Source organism: Larus michahellis, chromosome 10, assembly GCF_964199755.1.
Source record: "Larus michahellis chromosome 10, bLarMic1.1, whole genome shotgun sequence".
Taxonomy (NCBI): Eukaryota; Metazoa; Chordata; class Aves; order Charadriiformes; family Laridae; genus Larus; species Larus michahellis.
Window position 1 is genome coordinate 3,098,785 of NC_133905.1, and position 20,916 is coordinate 3,119,700.

The 20,916-nt window shown below is 48.2% G+C and overlaps 1 protein-coding gene across 5 annotated transcripts; it reads left to right on the forward strand.

The window, feature by feature from the left end:
- Positions 1-325: 325 nt before the first annotated feature.
- On the forward strand, positions 326-12,196 carry GATA2 (GATA binding protein 2). 5 transcript variants are annotated; one of them, XM_074602828.1, is made up of 6 exons: positions 326-777; positions 1,291-1,764; positions 2,486-3,085; positions 5,780-5,958; positions 8,960-9,085; positions 9,942-12,196. In XM_074602828.1, exons 2-6 carry the CDS (start codon positions 1,536-1,538, stop codon positions 10,239-10,241), a joined length of 1,434 nt encoding a protein of 477 aa, XP_074458929.1. In that variant the 5' UTR covers positions 326-777; positions 1,291-1,535; the 3' UTR covers positions 10,242-12,196. The 5 variants fall into 5 exon arrangements, with proteins under 5 accessions (XP_074458929.1, XP_074458931.1, XP_074458930.1 ...); XM_074602830.1 differs by having other exon boundaries at positions 5,813-5,958; XM_074602829.1 differs by lacking the exon at positions 326-777 and having other exon boundaries at positions 910-1,764.
- Positions 12,197-20,916: the final 8,720 nt, after the last annotated feature.

Genomic DNA, 20,916 nt, shown 5'->3' on the forward strand with positions numbered 1-20,916 from the left:
GCTGGGGTTTGTCCTGCTCCCGGCCGCGCGCTGCCCTGCCTGATTTAGGGGATTTTAGCGTATTTATCTCCCCGGTGCCGATTTCCATCCCCCCAGCCCAGACCCGGGCATCCCGGCGGCGGCGCTGGGAACCGCGGCTCCGCGGCCGGGCAGCACCCGACGGAGCCGGCCCCATCGCCGAGCCCTTCCCGCACTCCGTCCTCGCTCGCCCCCCCCCCCCCCCGCATCCCTGCATACCCCGGCGGGACCCCCCTATTTTGCCGTCCCCGCCCCGCAGGGGCGTGCAGAGCCCGGGCGGGGAAAGCCCCCACGGAGCTGCCGGGCGAGGATGCTGCGGGCGGGGGAAGGAGGGGGGGCGGAGGAGGGGGTCTGCGCCTCTCCCCCCACCCCACCCCCCCGGGCCGGCTCCGTTTGGGGCCGGGGGTGCGGTTTGGGGGCGGTGTGGGGCGGCGGGATTGGCTGGCCCGGCCGCCGGCCCCGCTCGCCCCGGCCCGTCTGCGGCGCCGCGGCCAGCTGGCGCCAGCGCTCATATAGGATGCGCGGGGATGGGACCGAGCCGGCCAGAGCAGCGGCTTTGCCATCTGAGTAACACCCTCCATCCAGCCTCCTCCCGCGCTCGCTCTGCCTTCCCCCCCCCCCCTTCTCCCTCCTCGTTTTTTTTCTTTTTTTTTTTTTTTTTTTATTATTTTTTTTCTCCCCCTCTCCGCGGCACTCGCATCCTCCGAGCAGGCATCCATCACCACCCACCCCGCCGAGGCACCCTGCCTCCCGCGCCGGGTAAGTGTGGGGCGCGGGGGGGGGGCCGCTGCTAGGGCGCACTCGCTGCTTTCGCTAAAAACCCCTCCTTCTCCCCCCTCTTCTCGTTCTCCCCCCCCCCCCCCCCCCGCTTCTTCCCTCCTTTTCCTTTTGTGTCAGTCGGAGTTCTTGCTAGAACTACGCTATATTAGATCTGCCATTCTTCCTTTTTTACCCGGCTTTTGAAGCCAGCTGGAAAAACTCCTGTTGACGTTTGTAGCGAGAGCGGGGGGAAAGGAAGCTTTTTGCCTTTTTTCTTTTTTTTTTGGGTAAAGAGTTTGAAATGGGATCTCTGTTTATTTTGCGGGGCAATGAGCAGGGAGGGCGCAAGTCGAGGACTTTAGGGGAGAGGATATTTTTGGAAGGGGGGAGGGGCTCTGCTTCCCCCCCTCCCCATCCATTTCCCGCTGGGAACGCGAGCCGGCGGGGAGCCGTCCCGGCGGGGAGCGCACCCCGGGGCCGCCGAGCCGCTAACCCTCCCGTCTCTCCCTGCAGGTGCTGCCCCGGCGCTCCCCGGGACCCGCCGCTGCCACCCGCCCGCTGACAGAGGGACACGCTGACTCCGGGGGTCCGTCCCCCCCCCCTTTTGAGGGCGCACTCCAGTCACCCGGCGATTTTCTCTTTTAAGAAAAGCCACTCCGACTCCTAAAAGCCACCCCCCGAGCAGCACCACCACCCCCTCCCCACCGAGCGCCGCTCGCTCCTGGTCTGGGGGTGGGTGGGAGGGGAGGCCCGAGGCCATGGAGGTGGCCACGGACCAGCCTCGCTGGATGGCCCACCACGCCGTGCTCAACGGGCAGCACCCCGAGAGCCACCATCCCGGACTGGCTCACAACTACATGGAACCAGCGCAGCTCCTACCTCCGGACGAAGTCGATGTCTTCTTCAACCACCTGGATTCCCAGGGCAACCCCTACTACGCCAATTCTGCTCATGCCCGGGCCAGGGTCTCCTACAGCCAGGCACACGGTAAATCCGCACCCGCTGCCCTCCTCTATGCCCCCGTCCCCGCCCGCGCTCCCCAGGCCCCTCCGTGCCGGTGCCCGACGTGGAGGCGAGGAGTTCCACCCGCGGGCCGCCTCGGTGTGTCGGAGCCGGGGGGGAAAGGAGATCTAAGGAAACAGGATAGAAAGGGAGGCACGGGTGGATTTTAACCCTAGAGATAACCAAGGACTGGCGGAGGGGAGGGAAAGAAAGGGGGGGAGGTGAGAGAGGAAGGGGAAATAGTGTGCGCAGAGGCTAAAACTTCTCAGACACGGCTACTTCCCGGATGCAAAATACAAACCGATTCAAATCGGCGATGGATTTTATTTGGGGGTGGTTTTAGGACCCGAAGAAAGCGCGTTGCAGCAGCTCGGAAGACAGAGCAGAATTCTGGGGGTTTGCTGCTTATTCCCCGGGGTGGGGCGGGAGGAAAGGGGGGGGTGCCGCTACTGCTGCCCCGGGTGGCTGGGTCCCGCTCCTGCTGCCCCGCTGCTCCTTCTCGCTGGGCTAGCTGCTATGTCCCTCGGAGGGGACAGGGAGAAGGGGCTGTTGCGCCAGTCTGGCTGCTCTTCTCCGGGTTGTGAAATCTACCCCCATGCCCGGCTCCCCTCCGGCTGCCCGCAGACAGGGGAGCTGGGAGACTTCCCAGAGCCGCTGCGGGCTGAGCTGCCCCACGCTGATCCCAAACGCTCTTGTGTTCCTACAGCCCGCCTGACCGGGAGTCAAATGTGCCGGCCTCATCTTATCCACAGCCCCGGGATCCCTTGGCTGGACAGCAGCAAGGCGGCACTGTCTGCCCATCACCACAACCCCTGGACCGTCAACCCCTTCACCAAGACACCCCTGCACCCCTCGGCAGCCGGAGCCCCCGGGGCCATCTCGGTGTACCCAGGCAGCAGCACCTCCAGCACTGCCTCCGTCTCTTCGCTCACCCCAGCCTCACACTCCAGCTCCCACCTCTTCGGCTTCCCCCCGACCCCTCCCAAGGAAGTGTCCCCGGACCCCAACTCCACCAGCGCTGCCTCCCCTTCATCCTCCGCCGGGGCCCGGCAGGAGGACAAAGACAGCATCAAGTACCAAGTGTCGCTGTCGGAGGGAATGAAGATGGAGAGTGCCAGCCCGCTCAGAAGCAGCCTCACCAGCATGGGGGCCCAGCCCTCCACCCACCACCCCATCCCCACCTACCCCTCCTACGTGCCGGCTGCCCACGACTACAGCAGCAGCCTCTTCCACCCAGGCAGCTTCCTGGGGGGCCCCGCGTCCAGCTTCACCCCCAAGCCGCGAAGCAAGGCCAGATCCTGTTCGGGTAAGTGTTGTACCCCCAACCGCGTCCCCGGGGTGGAAGGGCCGAGGTGAGGGCTGTGCCTGTCGCGATTGGCTTCGCTGGCTGTTTGGGGGTGAGGGTGCAGGCTGCTGCAAGGCTGGGCGCTTGTGTCGGCTCCCTTCGGGACAGAGGGGCAGGTGGCAGCTTAGTCCCACTTTTCCGGGGTTTTAAACTAAGAGACGGAGCTTCTACCAGGCTTCTGTGGGTGCCAACACATCCGCAGCGGCTGCTGAGCCACAGGGCACTGGCCTCGGGGCGCTCGGATGGAGCCGAGGGACACGGGGACCGGTGGGGTGCGAGCCGGGAGATCGGGTTGTACAAAGAGCGATTTATATGAGGAAAAAAAAATATGTTTTCCTTGGAGAAAAAGCTGGACCCAGCCACTCGAGGGGCTCAGGCCTGACCCTGTTCCCCCAAGTCAGTAAACCCCCCGCGGATTACACTGGGGACATCCTAGCGATAGGTGTTTCTCCCTCAATAATTTCCACGTCTCTGCACTAACACGCACCCAGGCCCCAGCGCAGGATGAAAGCGAAACTGACCCGGCCGGTCCGCTTCGAATCGCAGAGGGCCTTATTTCCTTCACGTTTTACAGGAGCAAAAGTTCAAATATAGTTTACATACCAGTGCGAAAGACTAAGGTGTCCAGTCATGACTAACTTACTCCAGCCTAACTCGAACTAGAAAATACTCCGTTCCTCCCCACCCCCCCGCCCCGAACCAGACGTATCTCTGCTTCCAAACGACCGACTGCAGACCTTCCCCCTGTTCACAGCCCTTCCTTGCGTTTCTTCCTAAAAGTGCAGTCCTAAATCAGTAAATTAGACGGTGGACAAAGTTTTGATCCCATTTTGAAATCACACTAGTCGTACAACTCGACAGGCAAATTAAGACAATTTGTGTAATTCTAACCTTCCCGCTTTAACATCCTCAGCCACGGAAGGGAATAAAATGCAGTATATTAGGACTGAATTTAAACAGTCCTTTAAAAATACACGGCTATGTATGCTTTTGTGTGTGTATTCTTATATATCATTGCACATCTATGCTTACGAACACACCACATGCATTTATTTTTGAAACAGACAATAATTTAGAAATGTGATCTCTTACGAGTTTTGCAACAAAAATATCAGCTATTTTACAAGCTCATCATCTCTGTTTCAAATGGCGCCTCCGAGGGGAAAAGCACACTCTCCCTCTGCCATTGTTTAGATGCAGTTGCTACTATGTATGTGTATTTTTTAGCAGTGAGGAGGGTAGTAAATACATACAATTAGCAGCCCGAGCCTCCCGAGTTTGGGAACGGACTCAAGACCCAGTTCTGTGAAGATAAAGGAATCTCGAGTATCTTTTTAATTTTTATCCTCTAGTTGCTGATTATTTTATTAAATGGGGGAAGCTAGGAGCTTTTTTGTTTTGTTTTACGTTGTGGCTTGGTTTTGGTTGTTTTTTGTTTTTTTTTTTTTTTTTTTTTTTCTGTAAGGCAGCCCCCTGTGCAAGGAACTGGGGAAAGTTCGTGACCACTCAGTGTTTTTGTAGGAAAACTAAGACTCACGACACGACGACTCCTGCAGCTTCCTGCCCTAGGAGGGACAAAAGCTACCAATGCAGCGCCGCAGAGCTCCCCTCATTTTTCACTCTAGACTGTGTTGTTTAAAAGCCACCCACTCCCTAGATTAAAGGAGACGCAAGCCCCGCTGAACTCGACATGGCCTGCTTCAGTTATTAGCAAAAAGAATTTCCTCTCTGGTTAAATACTGTAGGATTTGCATAAACTATATTAAGAGAGATTTCTATATTAAGCAGACCTGCCCTCGAACCATCAGAGGCAAATGAACTTTTAGCAGAGAGATTTCTGAGGCAGAAATGCATATCTAGGAGTTACATGCTGGGTTTTAATAGAGCCGTTCGACAATGTCGTGTTTCCCATGTTGTGCTACTAAAACCAGTAACGAGTAATAAGTAATAAGGTAAACTGCTCCCTAGCAAATCCAAGCCGTATCGTTGAAAAATCACAAAAACTGAAAAGAACTCAAAGCCTGTTTTTTACAGCAATTTCCAGAGTGCTTGCTGAAACTGAACTTTCTTAAATATTGGCGTTAACAGCGTTTTTCTGCCTTTAGAACAAAAATCATAACTGAGCCTTTGGCATTCTGTAACCATTCCCAGTCTGCTCGGCTTTACTTTTTCATCCCATAGCATTTGCAACCAAAAGGAAAGCTCAGAACGGGAGGTCTTTTTGCTTAGATTTAATTCTAGAAAACCTCTTCCTTTGACCCTCTCTTTAACATGTTGTGTGTTTGCAGGTGTGTGTGTTTGTGTAGGTGCGTATTTATGGCAGGAGAACACAGGATCTAACCATCGGAGTGCAATAGATACGGGAGGGGAACAGTGCCCAGCGCAGATTAAGGGAGTTCTCGTTACTGAAACGATAACTTCCATCTGACACAATAAGAGTGTCACTCTTTCTCACCTTGCAGAGAGCGCTGCCTGTTTCTGATCATGACATAAAATACTCACCGGAGTCTGGGCGTTCTCGAAACACTGAGCTCCTTGCTGCATGTGCTGTAGATGTCACTGCTGTCTGATTGTGCTTGAATTAACACACTGTTTTGACTTCTGGAAAATGCCTAAAGGACAATGCAAAAAGCTTTTGTGAATTTGTTTTTAAAGAAAGAAATCCGGTTTCTTCGTGTTTCCATTTAGAAGGCAGAGAGTGTGTGAACTGTGGAGCAACTGCTACCCCTCTCTGGAGAAGAGACGGCACCGGGCATTACCTGTGTAACGCCTGCGGGCTCTACCACAAAATGAATGGTCAAAACCGACCTCTCATTAAACCTAAACGAAGGCTGGTAGGTGTCTCTGTTTCTCCTGGGTTTGGGGATAAATTAGGCAAAGGGACCACACGCAGGCATAAGTCGAACGGGTGGTATCTGCTCAGCCGCTGCGCGGAGCTGAGCTGTACTGTACACGGGGGTCAGTCACGTCGAGGTCACCGCCGTGCCTGGGGGCACATCTCCCCCCAGCCCCGGCGTCCCCGGCACAGACCACCGCGCCGCAGCCCGCCGTGCGCGCCTCTGTCCCCAGCCTCCCTGCCGCTTACAATGCACGCGGGATATCGCATATCCGTCTCCCCGTTTATCCTTGGATGACAGCTTTTAATTTAATTCCTCATTTATTTGGCCTCTTGGGACGTTTTGGGCGCATACTGGGAGCGAAAGGGTTATGCGTGTGAATGTCCTGCACCGTGTACTAAAAAAAAGTTCCAGCTCCAAAAAGCAAAACAAATCAGATGAGTCAAAGCTACTGCTCCCTACTTAATAATTATTTGTATAAAAGCCATGAAGTAATTTTCACTCTTATATTCTCTGGCAATATTAATATTGGTTCCCTCCCCAGACAATCCCCTACTGTTTAAAAAAAAATCCTATTATTTTTCCATGGAGTCACCTATACTTTGTATTTTCATTTGAGTGATTTTAAAAAAATGTCCTTTCTAAGCTCCTGGTAGTAGTTTCCTATCCGGATATCTGTACGTTAAAGATAAGGAAACTTTGTGTATCTGTTTCCTGACTCTAAAAGCTTTAGAGAGTTTCTATAGGCAAGCCTTGCCAGTCATGCTTGCTGTTTTGAAATTTCTAATACACTCTACTCCACAAATAATGCCTAAAATGCTAAGAATAATAAATATATTTTTTGAAGCTTTGTGATTTATGGTGCCTAAGTCTCTGAGCTATTCGTGGGCACGTTTCAATGAGGTTTGGAGAGCAGAAAATTGGCATTACTGCTCTAACGCTGGGATGGGATACAGAAGATTTCTGTCATGAGTCAGAATTTCAACTATGCAAGCTTCTTAATGACTTGCCTTCTAAAGTGACTGACATATAGAAAAATGTTAAGACAACAGTGTAACTTTATCGTCTCTCAGGCTCAAGTGCTTTCCAGTCTGAATGGGACAGGCCATAGAGTTAAGCAGCATAGTTGAGTATCAGTAAGCCATCTCAAATATGCAAACATAGGTCTCCACCTTCCAGTGTGTTGGGAGACTGTTATACTTAGCTCACTGCGAGGGGTTTGGGGGGCACTAGAGAGTTTTTCTTTAGTTAAGTTGTTTTAATGTTTTGTTTTAATTGATTTACAGCTTTGTTTATTGCCCCTTTTTCCACTGTAGCTTGCTTGTTTGCGGGGGAGAGGAGATGGCCATCTTTGGGAATTTATTCATCTGACACGCAATAGCAAAGTGATCGTATTAATAATGTCAGTGTTTGGAAGTCTGGCATTAATTGTGTTTGGGTTGCATGAGTGTACTTGCAGTAGGGGGTACCCCCTCTTTCTGCCTTTGGCCTGTTCTCACGGGCGAGTAAGGGACTGAAATATATGAGTCTCCCAGGGTCTGATTCTTGCCTTAAGCTGCTGAGCCGTCCGTCAGCTTTGGGAAAGTTAAGAGGGCTATGGTGTAAATCAGGAGCAAGTGAGGACAGAACCCGGTGCTCCTCTTTTGTGAGCTGGGTTGGTCTGTGCTTCGAGCCGCACCAGCTCCCCAGCGGAGCCGGCCGGCACAAAGTTCTCATCTGGGAAACCCACCGCTCCGTGACTGTGCTCACGGAGATGCCCAGTGCATTAACGCGAGCTTCGCTGCTGCTTCACCCTATGGCTCTCAGGGGCTTAATTGCAAAAATACCCAGGGAGCAAGGCCCCGGGGAAATCGCCACGATTGATATGCATTAGAAAATAAACTCTGCTAATTTAAGAAACGAAAATATTGAGTCCTCTGCGTTAATCCAATTGCACAAAGTGGACTGTACTTCGTCCACTTCCAGAGGCAGAGTTGAAGCTTTCTAGTACAAAATTATTTCCCAAAATATGGGGTGCAATTAGTCTGGCCGTAACACTTTATACGATAGCGTGCTTGCACAAAGAACGTATTATTGTGGGGTCTGGTAGACAAGGGCCCATCCAGAAATTACTGGCTGCCTGCTGTTCTACTTTTCCTGTTCTTGTTTTGGGAGGTGGTTGAATGTTTTGGCATTTTTCTTTCCCCCCACCTTGGTTTCAGCAGAACAATAGTTTTAGAAAGGGTGGTGGATTTGGGGGGGGCGGGTTGGGGGGGTTGCTTGCCTTTTTTTTTTTTTTTAAGACAGTTGTTTGAGGACTTGTCAGCCAAGGAACTGAGTAGGGACAGAGGCGGCAGACGGGTCAGCGGAATCATTGCTGCAAGGCATGAAATTTGGTTTGCTAAATATTTAAAGAAAGTTGGAGCCGGTTTTGTTTTCTGCCTTTCACTTGTAAATGGAAACTGAATTTTCAGTGATGGCTCTGATAAATACTGCACCCAGTTAAGTAATGCCGTTGGTTTTCTTTTGTGTCCATCTTTAAAGGGCCAGAGTAGGGGTAAAAATCACATTCTTTAGGATCATTCCCTCTTTTCAAACCCAGTCCCAACACTGGCACAAACTAAATCGGTCATTTAAGGGGAAGAAAAAAAAAAAAGGCAAATGCATTTTCATGACGCATTCTAGAATCCTGCAAAGGGAAAACCCGAACAAATTAGATGTCGTTTTCCCCTCTAAATTTTTTATTTGTGGAGTTAGAGATGTGTTGTTTCTCTCTACGTCCCCTGCATACATGGTGCCACGGGGCTTGAAACTGCAATTCCGCATAGTAAAATACTTGAATTTAAACAAAAACCTAACAGCCACAAAACGTAAAACTGACTGGAGCTTTCCTTCAGCCCTGATGCTCTGTAAAGCCTTAGTATCTAGTTCTACCCAACCTAAATATTGAGTCCAACTTGACCTTTCTCATGATCTCCCTCCTGCCAATACGTTTTTAATTTTCTTTTCTTTTGGTTAGTCAGCGGCTAGGAGAGCAGGGACTTGTTGTGCCAACTGTCAGACAACCACCACGACCTTATGGCGACGTAACGCAAACGGGGACCCAGTTTGTAATGCCTGCGGACTCTACTATAAATTGCACAATGTGAGTATTTACTCATCTCATGTGTCGCTGCTTGCCTAGCCGGGATTGATGTCTTAACTGCATGGTGTACACTAGGCTTTTATTGGTTTCAGGGTTTTGGTTGTTGTTTTATTCCTTCCCCCGTCTCTAAGGTTCCCCTGGGAAGTGACAGCCATTCTTTGTCGGCATAGTGATGCTAAGTTCAGTGACATTACAATGTATTAGCTTGGCTTCTAACGCTTGGGCAAATCAGGCAAAATAGAGCTACCACACTTGGGTTTAACTATGCATGTTTTGTGTGCTGTTTCCCTCCAGAAACACAGAAGCTATTTGGAATGGTCCCTCTGCAAAAATTAATCCCGATGGGGCATCTTCATTTTGACTTTTTTTTTCCAAAATAATTACATCTAAGGCTTTGGGGTTTTTGTGTTTTTGGTGGTGTGTTTTTTTTTTTTTAAAGAAATGAATCCTTAGCAGGAATCACTTGACATGTTGGAACGTTATTTAAACTGTGAGTAACAGAGGTTACTGTTACAAGATTGCTCATGTTTTAGGACTGAATTTGGGTCAACGTGTGCCTCCTAGTTTGATCTCTCCTATTAGGAAATGAATGAGGACTGAGGGTAAGCCTACGGGAAAGAGAGTCATCAGCTGCCAAATTCAGTTCAATTTGTTTTTCATGTCTAGGGTTTTTTTTGTGTGTGTGGTTTTATTAAACAAATCAATATAAACAAGTTCTGCAGAGAGAAACACCATTTTTTTTGGCCAGAAAAAGGTCTCCATCCAGGAAAAACACATGGGGGCTGTCCAAATATTTTCATTTTTGCACAATAAGGTCATTTTGTCTGCATGAGCCTGATTTTCTCATTTCTTGCAGGTGAACAGGCCTCTGACCATGAAAAAGGAAGGAATTCAGACCAGGAATAGGAAAATGTCCAACAAATCAAAGAAGAGCAAGAAAGGCTCTGAGTGTTTTGAGGAACTGTCCAAGTGCATGCAGGAGAAATCGTCTCCTTTCAGCGCTGCTGCCCTTGCTAGTCACATGGCGCCCATGGGGCATTTGCCGCCTTTCAGCCACTCTGGACACATCCTACCAACACCTACCCCCATCCACCCATCTTCCAGCATCTCATTTGGACATCCACACCCATCCAGCATGGTTACAGCCATGGGATAAAACCCGACGACCAAGAGACCCACCCAGAGATGAAGAACATGGGGCTTTGCCTAAGATGACACCAAGTAAGAAAATGTTCTGCCGAGAGGAGCATGTAGGGATGGCAAAAGGGAATCTTTGCTCCCATGTGGTTTGACTCTTAATGCTGGACTAAAACCTTGCAAATGATGGGTCTTCTGCAGAAACGTGTGGTGGTGCCTGTAATGCACTTTGCCCCCTCAGGTATTAGGAAAAAGAACTCACCTGTTCGATACGTAATGGTCCAGCAGGAAGCAAAAAGGTGGCAGAAGCTGAAGGAAAAGGCTTGGAACTGGCTTTCCTTTCTCTCTTTGTTATTACTGTGAATATTGTAAAGAGATATAAGCAGCCTCGCAGGATGGAATCGGCTTACTGGAAGCCAGACATGCTGGATTTCTATCGTGGACTCTGTTTGGGATGGGGAAAAAATAATAATAAAAAAAAAATTAAAGAAGGACAACTTTATAAAGACGTAATTTTTAAAATGAAATCAGACACAAAGTCATATTTATTTTGCTCTTGTTTTCCACAAAAAGCCTCAACCCTCTGATTGCATGTTTTTGTGATGTTGTTTGCAATGGTAAGAAAACCTGCCTTCAAAACAAGGGGGAGAGGGGGGAACATATGCAACAGCCCCCCTTGGATTAGCTCCATCTATCTTCCATACCAAAATATCTACTAGGAAGAGGGAAAAGACTGGGGAGGGGAACAAAGCAAAAATGTAACTGTAATACGGGATTTTAATGTGCCCAAGGTGGTGACTATTTTGACACAATTTCTTCATTCTTCTCCCTAACGTGAAAGATTTGTTTTTGAAAAAAAAAAAAAACAAAACCAAAAAACCCAAAAAACATCCCCTCTCCCAACTACTCTATTATTCCTTAAAACAGACAGCTAAATCAGACAAACTGTTGGGAAAAAACTCTCGGGAAAGCAATCCTGCACTAGTGAGGGACGAGATTCAGGCATTTATCAACTGTGTCACGGCTAACTTCTAGCACAGCAAAAACCATCACAGGGCATAAAAACATCCAACTCGCAGACTTCAGAGGTTGAAGCATTTTGTTCTGTTGTGTTGGCAGCTGTCGCTTAAAAATGCAGATTAGCTGCTGGGGTAAACTTACGGCAGTGTGGCCACCACGTCCGCCCGCAGCCAGCCAGCGCGTGTGCCGTCTCAGGCATCCAGGCCCCGGTGGACTTCACAGGGAGGAAGGGCAGAAATGAGGTTGAGATCACTGGAGAGGGGAGAGAGAGAGAGACAATCAGTTTGAGCTTCACACATCCGTCAAATCCCAGACACAACGACAGCTGATGAGACGAGGGAAAGCATCGTTCTAAGGGGAACGTCCGTTTTCCGTAGCGTATTTTATATGAAAAAAAAAAAAAAACTAAAAAAAGAAAAAAATTAAATTCCCATTATTAAACCATATTGTACGTAAATGACCGAAAACAAAGCTATTACCAATGTGAAGTGTATTTTATTGATTGTTATGATCTGATGCCTCTCGTGAACACAAGCTCCAGTATAACATACAATGTACATATTTAGCTATACTTCTGATGAAAAATGCCCCCATGAACAGAGGGGTTTGATAATGTAAACCACGTAAGCTTAACTCTGTGACAAGCTTTTTATTTTATTTTTTTTTTTAATTTTTAACTTTTTTGTTGTTGGGGGTTTTCTTTTTTTTTTTTTTTTTTTTGGATCAAGCCAATTGTATCTTTACTGCGAAAGTCCTGCTTTAAAGAAAAAAACCGAAACAAATAAAAATGGATGTACATTAATTTTTTTTCTAAACATGTAATTCAAATATTTGATAATGAATTAAGAACCAAGCAGCCATGAAAATCCTGCTTTCCTCCTTTTTCTGGTCTGCGTAGGCATATAGGTGCACTTTGTAAAGAAGTGGAAACAAATAAATGGGAAACTAAATCAGTTTGGAGAAATCATAAGAATTTTTAGTCTACCGAGGTAAAAAATTGGGTCCTTTTTACTTTTTACCTTTCACAATGGTACAGTTCTACACTATTTGTACCCAACTCAAATTTCTGTAGGATTTGGGCAGGGGGGCGGGGAAGGGATGTGGGTGGAAGACAGGGATTACTGATACAGTTGACAAAGTGCAATATATTGTCAGTCACTGCAGCATAGACAACGGCAGTCGAGATTTAAATTATTTTGTACTTGTATCAGCATAAAAAAATTCTGCAGTATTTTCTGTTTTTATTTTATTTTTTTTATTTTGCTTATTTTTGGATTAGTGAACTAAGTTATTGTTAATTATGTACAACATGTTTATATATTGTCTGTAAAAAGTGTATGCTTTCCTCATATTCCTTCAAGGTGAATATTGCTAAGAATAATAAAATACCTTTTTTGTGAAAGTACCTGTGCCCAGCTTCATGTCATAAAGGCTGCTTTTAATAGGGAGAAAGGAAAAATTACCGTCGTCATTGTTGCCAGTAGAATTACTAGCTTAAACTTTATGCAGAGCGGTCTATTGATATTTCAAAAACCTACCAGGGTAGGACAAAAAAAAGTGGTTGGTGAATGATTTAGTATAAAAGGCACAGGTACAAAAGCTCATTCTCCGGTGTTGTTTTGGGGTGACGAGGTCATGCAGTTAAGTGTGCTAAAGTTTCTAAACCAGTTTAAAAATCTAAGGCAGCAGCCACGTTGCAGATGATGAAGTGCAGTTTCTCTAGGGGTTTTTGTTGGTGTTTTTGCATTGTTTTTTTGAAGTTTTTGGAGAAATGTTTTTCAATTAAACCCAAGTTTTGACCAGGACCGTAAACTTGGAAAAGCAGCCAGCTGCTTAATGGGTTTCGAGGCAGGGCCTGTGTTAGACTGGGCAAAGTTCTCCGTAGGTTCTTGCACTGCTGTAACAGGCAACGCTGTCAACCTGGAAACCTGTTTCCTACCATTTGGTGTCATCCGTGGCGTGAAGACAGCCACGGGGGATGGCCAGCTCGGAGCTGCTCTGTGCTGTCCTAGGAACAAGGGCTGCAGCCGTGGGTGCAGGGGGGCACGCACGTGGGCTGGCACACGAGGATGGAGAGGAGTGCTTACCAAGCAGCGCTCCCATGGCCAAAACTTTGTGGCTGCTTTCATCACACAGTCAAGCCTGACCCACAAAAGAAACTCCTTAGAGGCTTACAAAGTGATGCAAAGTCCCCCCACCATGCGTAGGGGTGAGTACCGCTGCTACTAAACCAATATTTTCAAGAAAACTGCTAATGAACTTTGGGTTTCCTCCTTTGACCCCCCGGGAGTCGCGTCTCACTTCTGTGGAAACCAACTTGGGGATAACTCCTTACTCATTAAGAAAAAAAATAACTTCAGTTCCTTTTTCAGCGTGTGTGTGCAAATTCCAGCCCTTTCTATCAGTGCTTCTCTTTAACCGTGCAGCCTCCTCCCCAGCCCTGTTTGCAAGCCCTGCTCGCGAATGACAAGGAGTTGCGGCAGCTCTAGATGTGCTGAAGAAAGCACACGCAAGCGGGACGAGGCCTTCCCGCATCATTTCAGACGAGTTAATCATCTCTCTAACTTGTTTAGCGAGGCTCAGTGCAAACAGCCATTTAAAAAAAAAAAAAAAAAAGGCAGTTTATAGCATACCGTGCAAGCTTCATTTAAAAAGAAACATGTTTGTTTTCCAGACAGGTTTGAAACAGGGTTATAAGTAAACTCAGCCACTCTCCCTCCATATTTGAATAGCTGAGAGGAGGAGAGAACAGGAGAACTAACAACATCATGTTAAAATAATTTAGAATAATCAAGCAATTTGCTTTGGTTGCACATTACACACCCGTCCAGGCTTTGATGAGGGCTTACCTTGGTGCTGCCTCTCTGCAGGCATTTCACTGGTTCGGTCCGATCTGCTCACAGAATCGGGGCCATAATCCATCAGTTTGTCAGGAGGGATGCTGCAGCCCCCCAGCGCCTGGAGGAACGTGCCTCTTCTACGCGGGGTCTTCGGCGGTTCCTGCAACACAGGTAACAAATAATCCCGTGTTTGTCAGGTGGCACTAATCTGCGAAAGATCAAACCATCTCTCTGCAACGTGTGTACTGTGTTTGTCTCCAGACATTTTGCATAGCGGAAGAAAAACAAACAGCAGGGAATGAAAATGGAGCGATTGTGTAAAGTTCAACGTAAAGTGTAAGCGCAGAGCAGATATCGAGGCAACAAATTGGGATTTACGGTCCTTTCACTACCACCAAACACTGGGGGACAGGCTTTTTGTGAGGGGGGAGCCCTGACATTACTTGCCTTTGGTTCCTGTTGTTGGGATTATTGTTTTAAGCCGTGCTTAATTGTCATGTCTCCACGGCCACATCAAAAGCCAAGAAGATTAGGTTACAGGGAGTGTTTGATGTCAAAATACAAAATAAATAAAAGGAAAACTGAAAAGGTAGCATATTTTCCATGATGTCTACTGAGGTTTTTACCTCAAACATTTTTTTTTTTTTCTTAATTTTGCAAAGGTTGCACTTACAGTGACAAGATTTCGTTTACTTACTTCCAAATGACTCCACTGCTTTCCTGTAACAGCTCAAAAGGGTTAATATCCCCTCTTTGATGACAAACATGGTATAATTAACGCAAACTTCTTAAGTATCCTGGTGACCTGTAGATGGCCACATGAGAATTTTGCTATTTACCGACTTGCCAAACGTTTATTGCTTATAGCAGGACAAGTGGGAAGCAGGCATTAATTTTGATGCCGTTATCTGTGATTGTGTATAAAGTTCATAGCAGAGAGTGCCTACATGTCAACTGCAATTAAACATTTCCCTGGTTTTTTTTCATGAATTTCATGCTGGTGCAGGGGATGGGACTGGCAGTTTTGCAAACTGAAATCCTGCCCATCCGCAGAGCAGGCATGACATAGCCAGACAGAGGACAACTTCCCCTCACCTGCAGGCTGCAAAAGAAAACACTCTGGCGCCATGAAGCATTTGATCCTTGGCTTCTCCACAGAGACAGTCAAATCAGTACCAACTGTGGCAGGGCACAGAGGGAGATTTTGTGGTGTGACATCTCCCCTTGGAAACCAGCCTGAAAAACACCAAAAATGAAGCCAAAAAGTGGCTATCAGGTGAATATGTTCATTTATCACCGACCTGGACTGGATTAGAATGCATGACCTAGAAGTAAAACGCTTTGTTTAGCCCAACTCCCTGGGCCATCTGGTCCTCACAAGTAAACATTTCTAAGTGAGATTAAGTGACTGTTCTTTAAGCATGGTGATATGAGTGCAAACCAGGCTGCTCTGGATCTGACAGATCAAACCTCAGCATCAGAGCAGCCGGCTAGTGCCGATTCAGAGACACCATTTGCTTAAACAGCTTTGGGTGCAATTCTCTGTGGTGCCGGCTTTGCAATCAGTCCCGATTCAGTCTGATGTGTCCCTGTCAGATCCAGGGCTCAGATTGCACCGAGGTGCTGCTGGGAGGTCAAGGGCCCCATCAGAGAAAACTTACGGGAGAGACCGGAGTAAGAACTACGCTGCGTTTGCAGTAAGAACTCAGTTGCACTTCTGAGCACCGAAAGCTCGGCTGAGTAAAATGCAATCACAGCGTAGGAGATACGGCAGAAAAAACATCCATCAGGTAGTAACACAATAGAGAACTAACCCCTCCTTCAGGGAAAGGCTTCGCCATACTGCTGAGGGAGGGAACTGCTACTGTTTTGTCTTTAAAAACTGAATCGGGGAAGTATAATGTTAACCCAGCCTACACAGCAATGCCAGGGAGAAAACGGCTCCCTGCCGGCATCCTGCTCCCGTGCTTCTCTCTCTGGTTCTGCACTCCGGGCTGCAGGGAGTTATTTGGAGGAAAGTTGACTCTGGCTCAGGAGGGTCGAGAGCGTGGGTAAATCATTTGGCGTTGGGCCTATCAATGCCAGAGCGTGAACATGGACCCTTGTTTCTCCTAAACACTTCCGTGCTTCGCCAAATTCTTCCCCGCGTCTTTTATTTGCCTCTGGAGGTTGATTCAGCTCCTGCCTGCTCTCAGTCAGGCAGAGAGGACGTGGCAGATTTCTTTACCTGTGACATTATGTTGGCTAGTTTGCCTGTGATTTTTTTTATTGCTGATTCTTTCATTCACTGCCACCTGCCCACATTGGCATTCTGATAGCAGGTTATACTGCTAGAGTGTTCAGGACATCCCTGGAAATCCTTACCGGATTTTTCTGTAAAATTCAGATTAATTTATTATCTCCTGCTGCATTTCAGCCTGTCTACTAGTTCTTTTTCTTTTCTTTTTTGTAGACCCTTGTAAAATTTGAAAGTAAAAGCACCCCATTTTGAGAGTTAGTCTGTTAGAAGAGAACTAGATGAACAAAAAGGAACAGACCAAAACCATTCACATAACGTTGGTGCCCACAGGCACTCTGGGCTGCACACTATTTTTCTCTATCCAAGCATAGCTCCCCACCAACACAGGGAAGATGTTCTTCATGATGAAGCACATCTCAGGAGCCAGACAGCCCCTTGCCTGACTGGTGCCAGGCCTCACCCCAATCCCTCACACGCTCACTTTCTGATAACAAGCAAAGTTACAGCACTCCGTGCCTCAGTTTCCCCTTGCAAAATAGGCATAAAAAATACATGATCTGCCCTATCAGCTATGTACAAGTGTTGACTCGCTCCAGTCTAGCAGACTTCTGGGCAAGTTCGAACAAATGTCAGCGTGTGGGGTGTACTGATAGGCACCAGGAAAGGGCACAGCACTCTCCTCTCTAGGTTAGAGGCTCCTCCCTGCCTCCGCTGCAGAGCTGTTGCGCTGCCGTTAGCCTCTCCGTACAGCTGTCTGTGGCAAAAATGACACATTGGAGAAATTAGTCATTGGAGTGTATCGCCCGGCGGCTCCCTACTGCTGCGCGCGCACACACACACACACACACACACAGAGTGAGCCCCACGCACACACACGCACGCACTGCCTCCAGCCCCAGCCCATTGTGAAGCAGCCCTTTCTCCATCTCCCATGCTGTCAGCCCCTGACCTTCCTTTCACATGCTCTAATGGTCACTCCAAAACTGCGAGAGAACACAGTTGCGGTATTAAATGGCCCTAATTTGTCTCCAGGCCTTTCCCCTCCTCCCCCCGCCTCAGTCTCCCGCGACTTAACGTTTAAACCAGCTGAAGTTTACAACAAATCAAAGCCTCCCCATAGGCCCAGATTGTCTAAATACGGAAAACAGGAAGTGAGTAACCTTCAACGGGAAATTGTTCATCCGATGGAGGCCAAGACCCAAGGCCCGGCGCTTTGCAGTCCTGCCCCAGCACAGGCAGACACAGCATGTACCGAACGGACACTCGGCGTTTGGCAGGAGGGAGTGGTTTAGGGAAACTTTTGCTTCTCTTGCAGTCACGTTGTGGCTGCTTCGAGAAAGGAGATGGTGTTTGTGCCTGGGTGGAACAGTAGACGGGCAGTTTGGGAGGGTTCTTTTCAAGAAGACTGGGGATGGGAGGGAGAAGCAGACAAGGGTTGGAGGAGAAAACAGAGAAGATGCACGAATTCAAACTAAAACCACCTCTTGCTTCGTATGAAGGTGAAGATGGCAAGAGAATACTGCAAACAGCATTGGGCTGCTTCCAGCACACAAGGGCGGGAAGAGATTTTGTGTGACAGCCCACTTGGTGATGAAAAGAACACTTCATTTCCTAGGCAGAGAGAATAATAATTTATTTTTGTAGAGTAACTTGCCTGCTTTCCCTCGCCAGGAAAGATCCCAAATTATTTTACCGGCTGTTTATCTAAGGCTTATATTATTCACTTCTGAATTGCAACCATTACTGGGGTGGAACACAACAGCTGTTTAACAACTCAAAACAATGCCCCTTTTTTACGGAAGGTCATATTAAGATCCTCTCTAACTGAAGGTGAACTTCTTGTTACGTGCCGCATCCACTGGAATACAGCTTTGCTTGCAATTATACTTCTGCCAGAATCACGAAACTGCCAAAGAAACTGAGATGCACAAACACATCCAAGCATGCCTGAGTCCTTTCACTCCACCTCTGGACAGGGATAATGAACCACGTACCACAAAGTGGCCCCTGGCTTATAGATAACTTCCTTTTGACCCTCTTGGAGCCTGCACCGATGATCATATGCCAGTTTTGCTCTGGGATAGGCACCAGCAACCAAGGCCATAGTTTCTGATTTGAGAAATGGACAGAGAAAAAGAAGGCACACTCTGATTTGGAGTTTGGCACCACTGTCGAGGAGATGTGGATTTGTTGGTCCTGTCCTGGTTCCTTGCCCCAGGGCTGGGAGTGCTACAGATGAAGGGCACTCCTGGGCAGATGTGCACACACGGACAGTCAGTCTCCAGAGGACATTCATGCAGAAGCCACAGCTGGAATTAGGCCTGCCTGAGTGGGATACTGCAACTCTGCAAAGACCAGGGCTTGAGAGAAATGTACAACAACGAGCAACCATGGGGTCTTTTGAGGACAAGTTAGAGAGGAAGCTTCTAGTTAGATCTCTTAACAGCATTTCAAATACTGTTCTAAATCTACCTTTTAAAAATATATTTTAAATACTGGTTTTAGGCAGAAATATTTTCCCTTTTGCTCCTACAGTCTTTTCGTGCAATGATTTCCCCAGATTTCTCACAGTTCATATAGGTGAATAAAGCTGGACTTGTGGCATTTGCTTCACAGAGACTTTCTCTCTTGCATAAAGATGAAGTTTAGTTGGTTGTTTTGCTGGCAAACCAGCTGGCTGGGAGAAAGATGCTCTTAATCAAACAGCCTCGCTGCCTCTCTGGGGACAACTCTGTCTTTTTTGCCATCACAACAGGTTTCCTCTTTGTTCTCTGGTGGGCAGGTGTTGTCCCACTGGGACGTGGAAAAGGGCAGGCTCTGATCCCATTAAAGATAGCCCCATTGGTAACAAATCAGAGGGGCATCCCTAGGTTGTGGGAGAGTATGCCTGTCTTGCTTCACTGGCTGGTGAATAATAGAGCTGGCTCTCAGTGACTCTCGCAGGGGTTTTAACAGGAGTCCTGCTCTCCAGAGGGACAATGAAAGGGAATGGAACCCAGAGGGTGATGGCTGTGTCTGGCATTGCCAGAAACCACAGCTGGTCCTGCAAGCGATGGGAACGGAGGTGATGCTTCTGTCCAGGAAAGATGCAAAGAAATGCTCCCCCGCTGCATTGTCTGCTTACTTTGCTTTCTTTCTCTATCACTTCCACAGCAGGATGGCTTTGAGGGATGTGGAAGTGATTTTTACTCCAGTGGAAGGCAAGACACAGATAATCCCAGAGACTGAAATGCTACTGTAACCCCTGCTCTCAGCCACCCCTTGGGCCTTCCATCTTGAGGGTTACAGCAGCTCTGTTCTGACTTCCTGGGAAGAATGACTGTGTGTGTGGGCTAAAGGAGGTCGGGGAGCTCCAACCACATCCCTGACCTGGATGAGGTGACTGAGGAACAAGGGTTGTGGCTTGCCCAGTGGAGCCTGTCTGCCTGCAGTCCAGACATAGCATGGAGTAGCTTTTCTTCTCTGACCTTGTGCTCAGAACCGAGATAATAGCAGGGGTCTCCAGTGCATTCCTTCTTCTGCGCTTTCTAAAGTGATCCAGATGGCAAGTCCGCTGTGCCCAGGAGCTGTAGAATCCTGAGATCTAGAAGAGGTTCTACACCTGTTTAACTCAGAGGCTTAAGTGTCCCTGCTCAGTCAGTTAAGGCAGGGTTTACCTACCTCGTATAGGGTTGTGTCAATCCATTAGCCTGTGTTAGTGCAGGCATTGGACATGGTCACATCCCAAGAATGGAAACTTGAAGATGGATATCTTGGCAGCAGCCAAAATATGCAGCTCTGGCTGCAAACCATACCATAGGCACGTTCACAAAGTATGCACCAACACTGTGGGCCAGAGGCTTGTCCAAACGAAGCAACAGCTCTTACAGCCACTGTGTCCAGGCACAGGCTCATTGAATTTCAGCTGTTTGGTGAGATCCCTTTGGACAGGGTCATTCCAGCTTCAGCAAAGTTGTCCATGAGGGATCCACACCTGCTCAGCAAAGGCCCTGCATACTTGAAAGAGTTAACCCTGAGCTCCTGACTCAATGCACAGGAATGCAGCCACCTCGGGTAGAGTCTCACCCGGGCCAGCCTTGAACACAACCTTCATGGGAGCCTGCACAACTCTGAACTCAACAGCAGCTGCACTCGGTTGTGTCAGGACTGACAAGAACAGAAATGGTACCACCACGTTAAGACAGATGGCTATAGTTTAACATGCTCTTTTTACTTTCTTTTCCTACGTTCTTCCTTAGTGCCGCATGGAAATTACACTCCTTTTGGCCTATGCACCCTGCACCAGTTGGACATCTTTTCATCTGCACTCTCTTTCTTAGTGCGCTCTTTCCAATGTTTCACTCTTCCATTTACACCCTTGCTGAATTTACCTCTGTGGCTCACAAACCAGCCAGAATCCTTTGCTTCTGCTGCAGAAGGGCCTGGGAAGACTGGTCAGTGTCCTCGTGAAGCCACCACTGCGGGCCGCTCCTCCACACAATCCAGCCCTGCCACTGCCAGCCCTGCCTGAAATCACCGCCTCTGCTCAGCACTCCTGCAGGCTGCTTTCACTTTTAGCTACGATGCTGAGGGACTCTTCACGTATGTGTATGTAT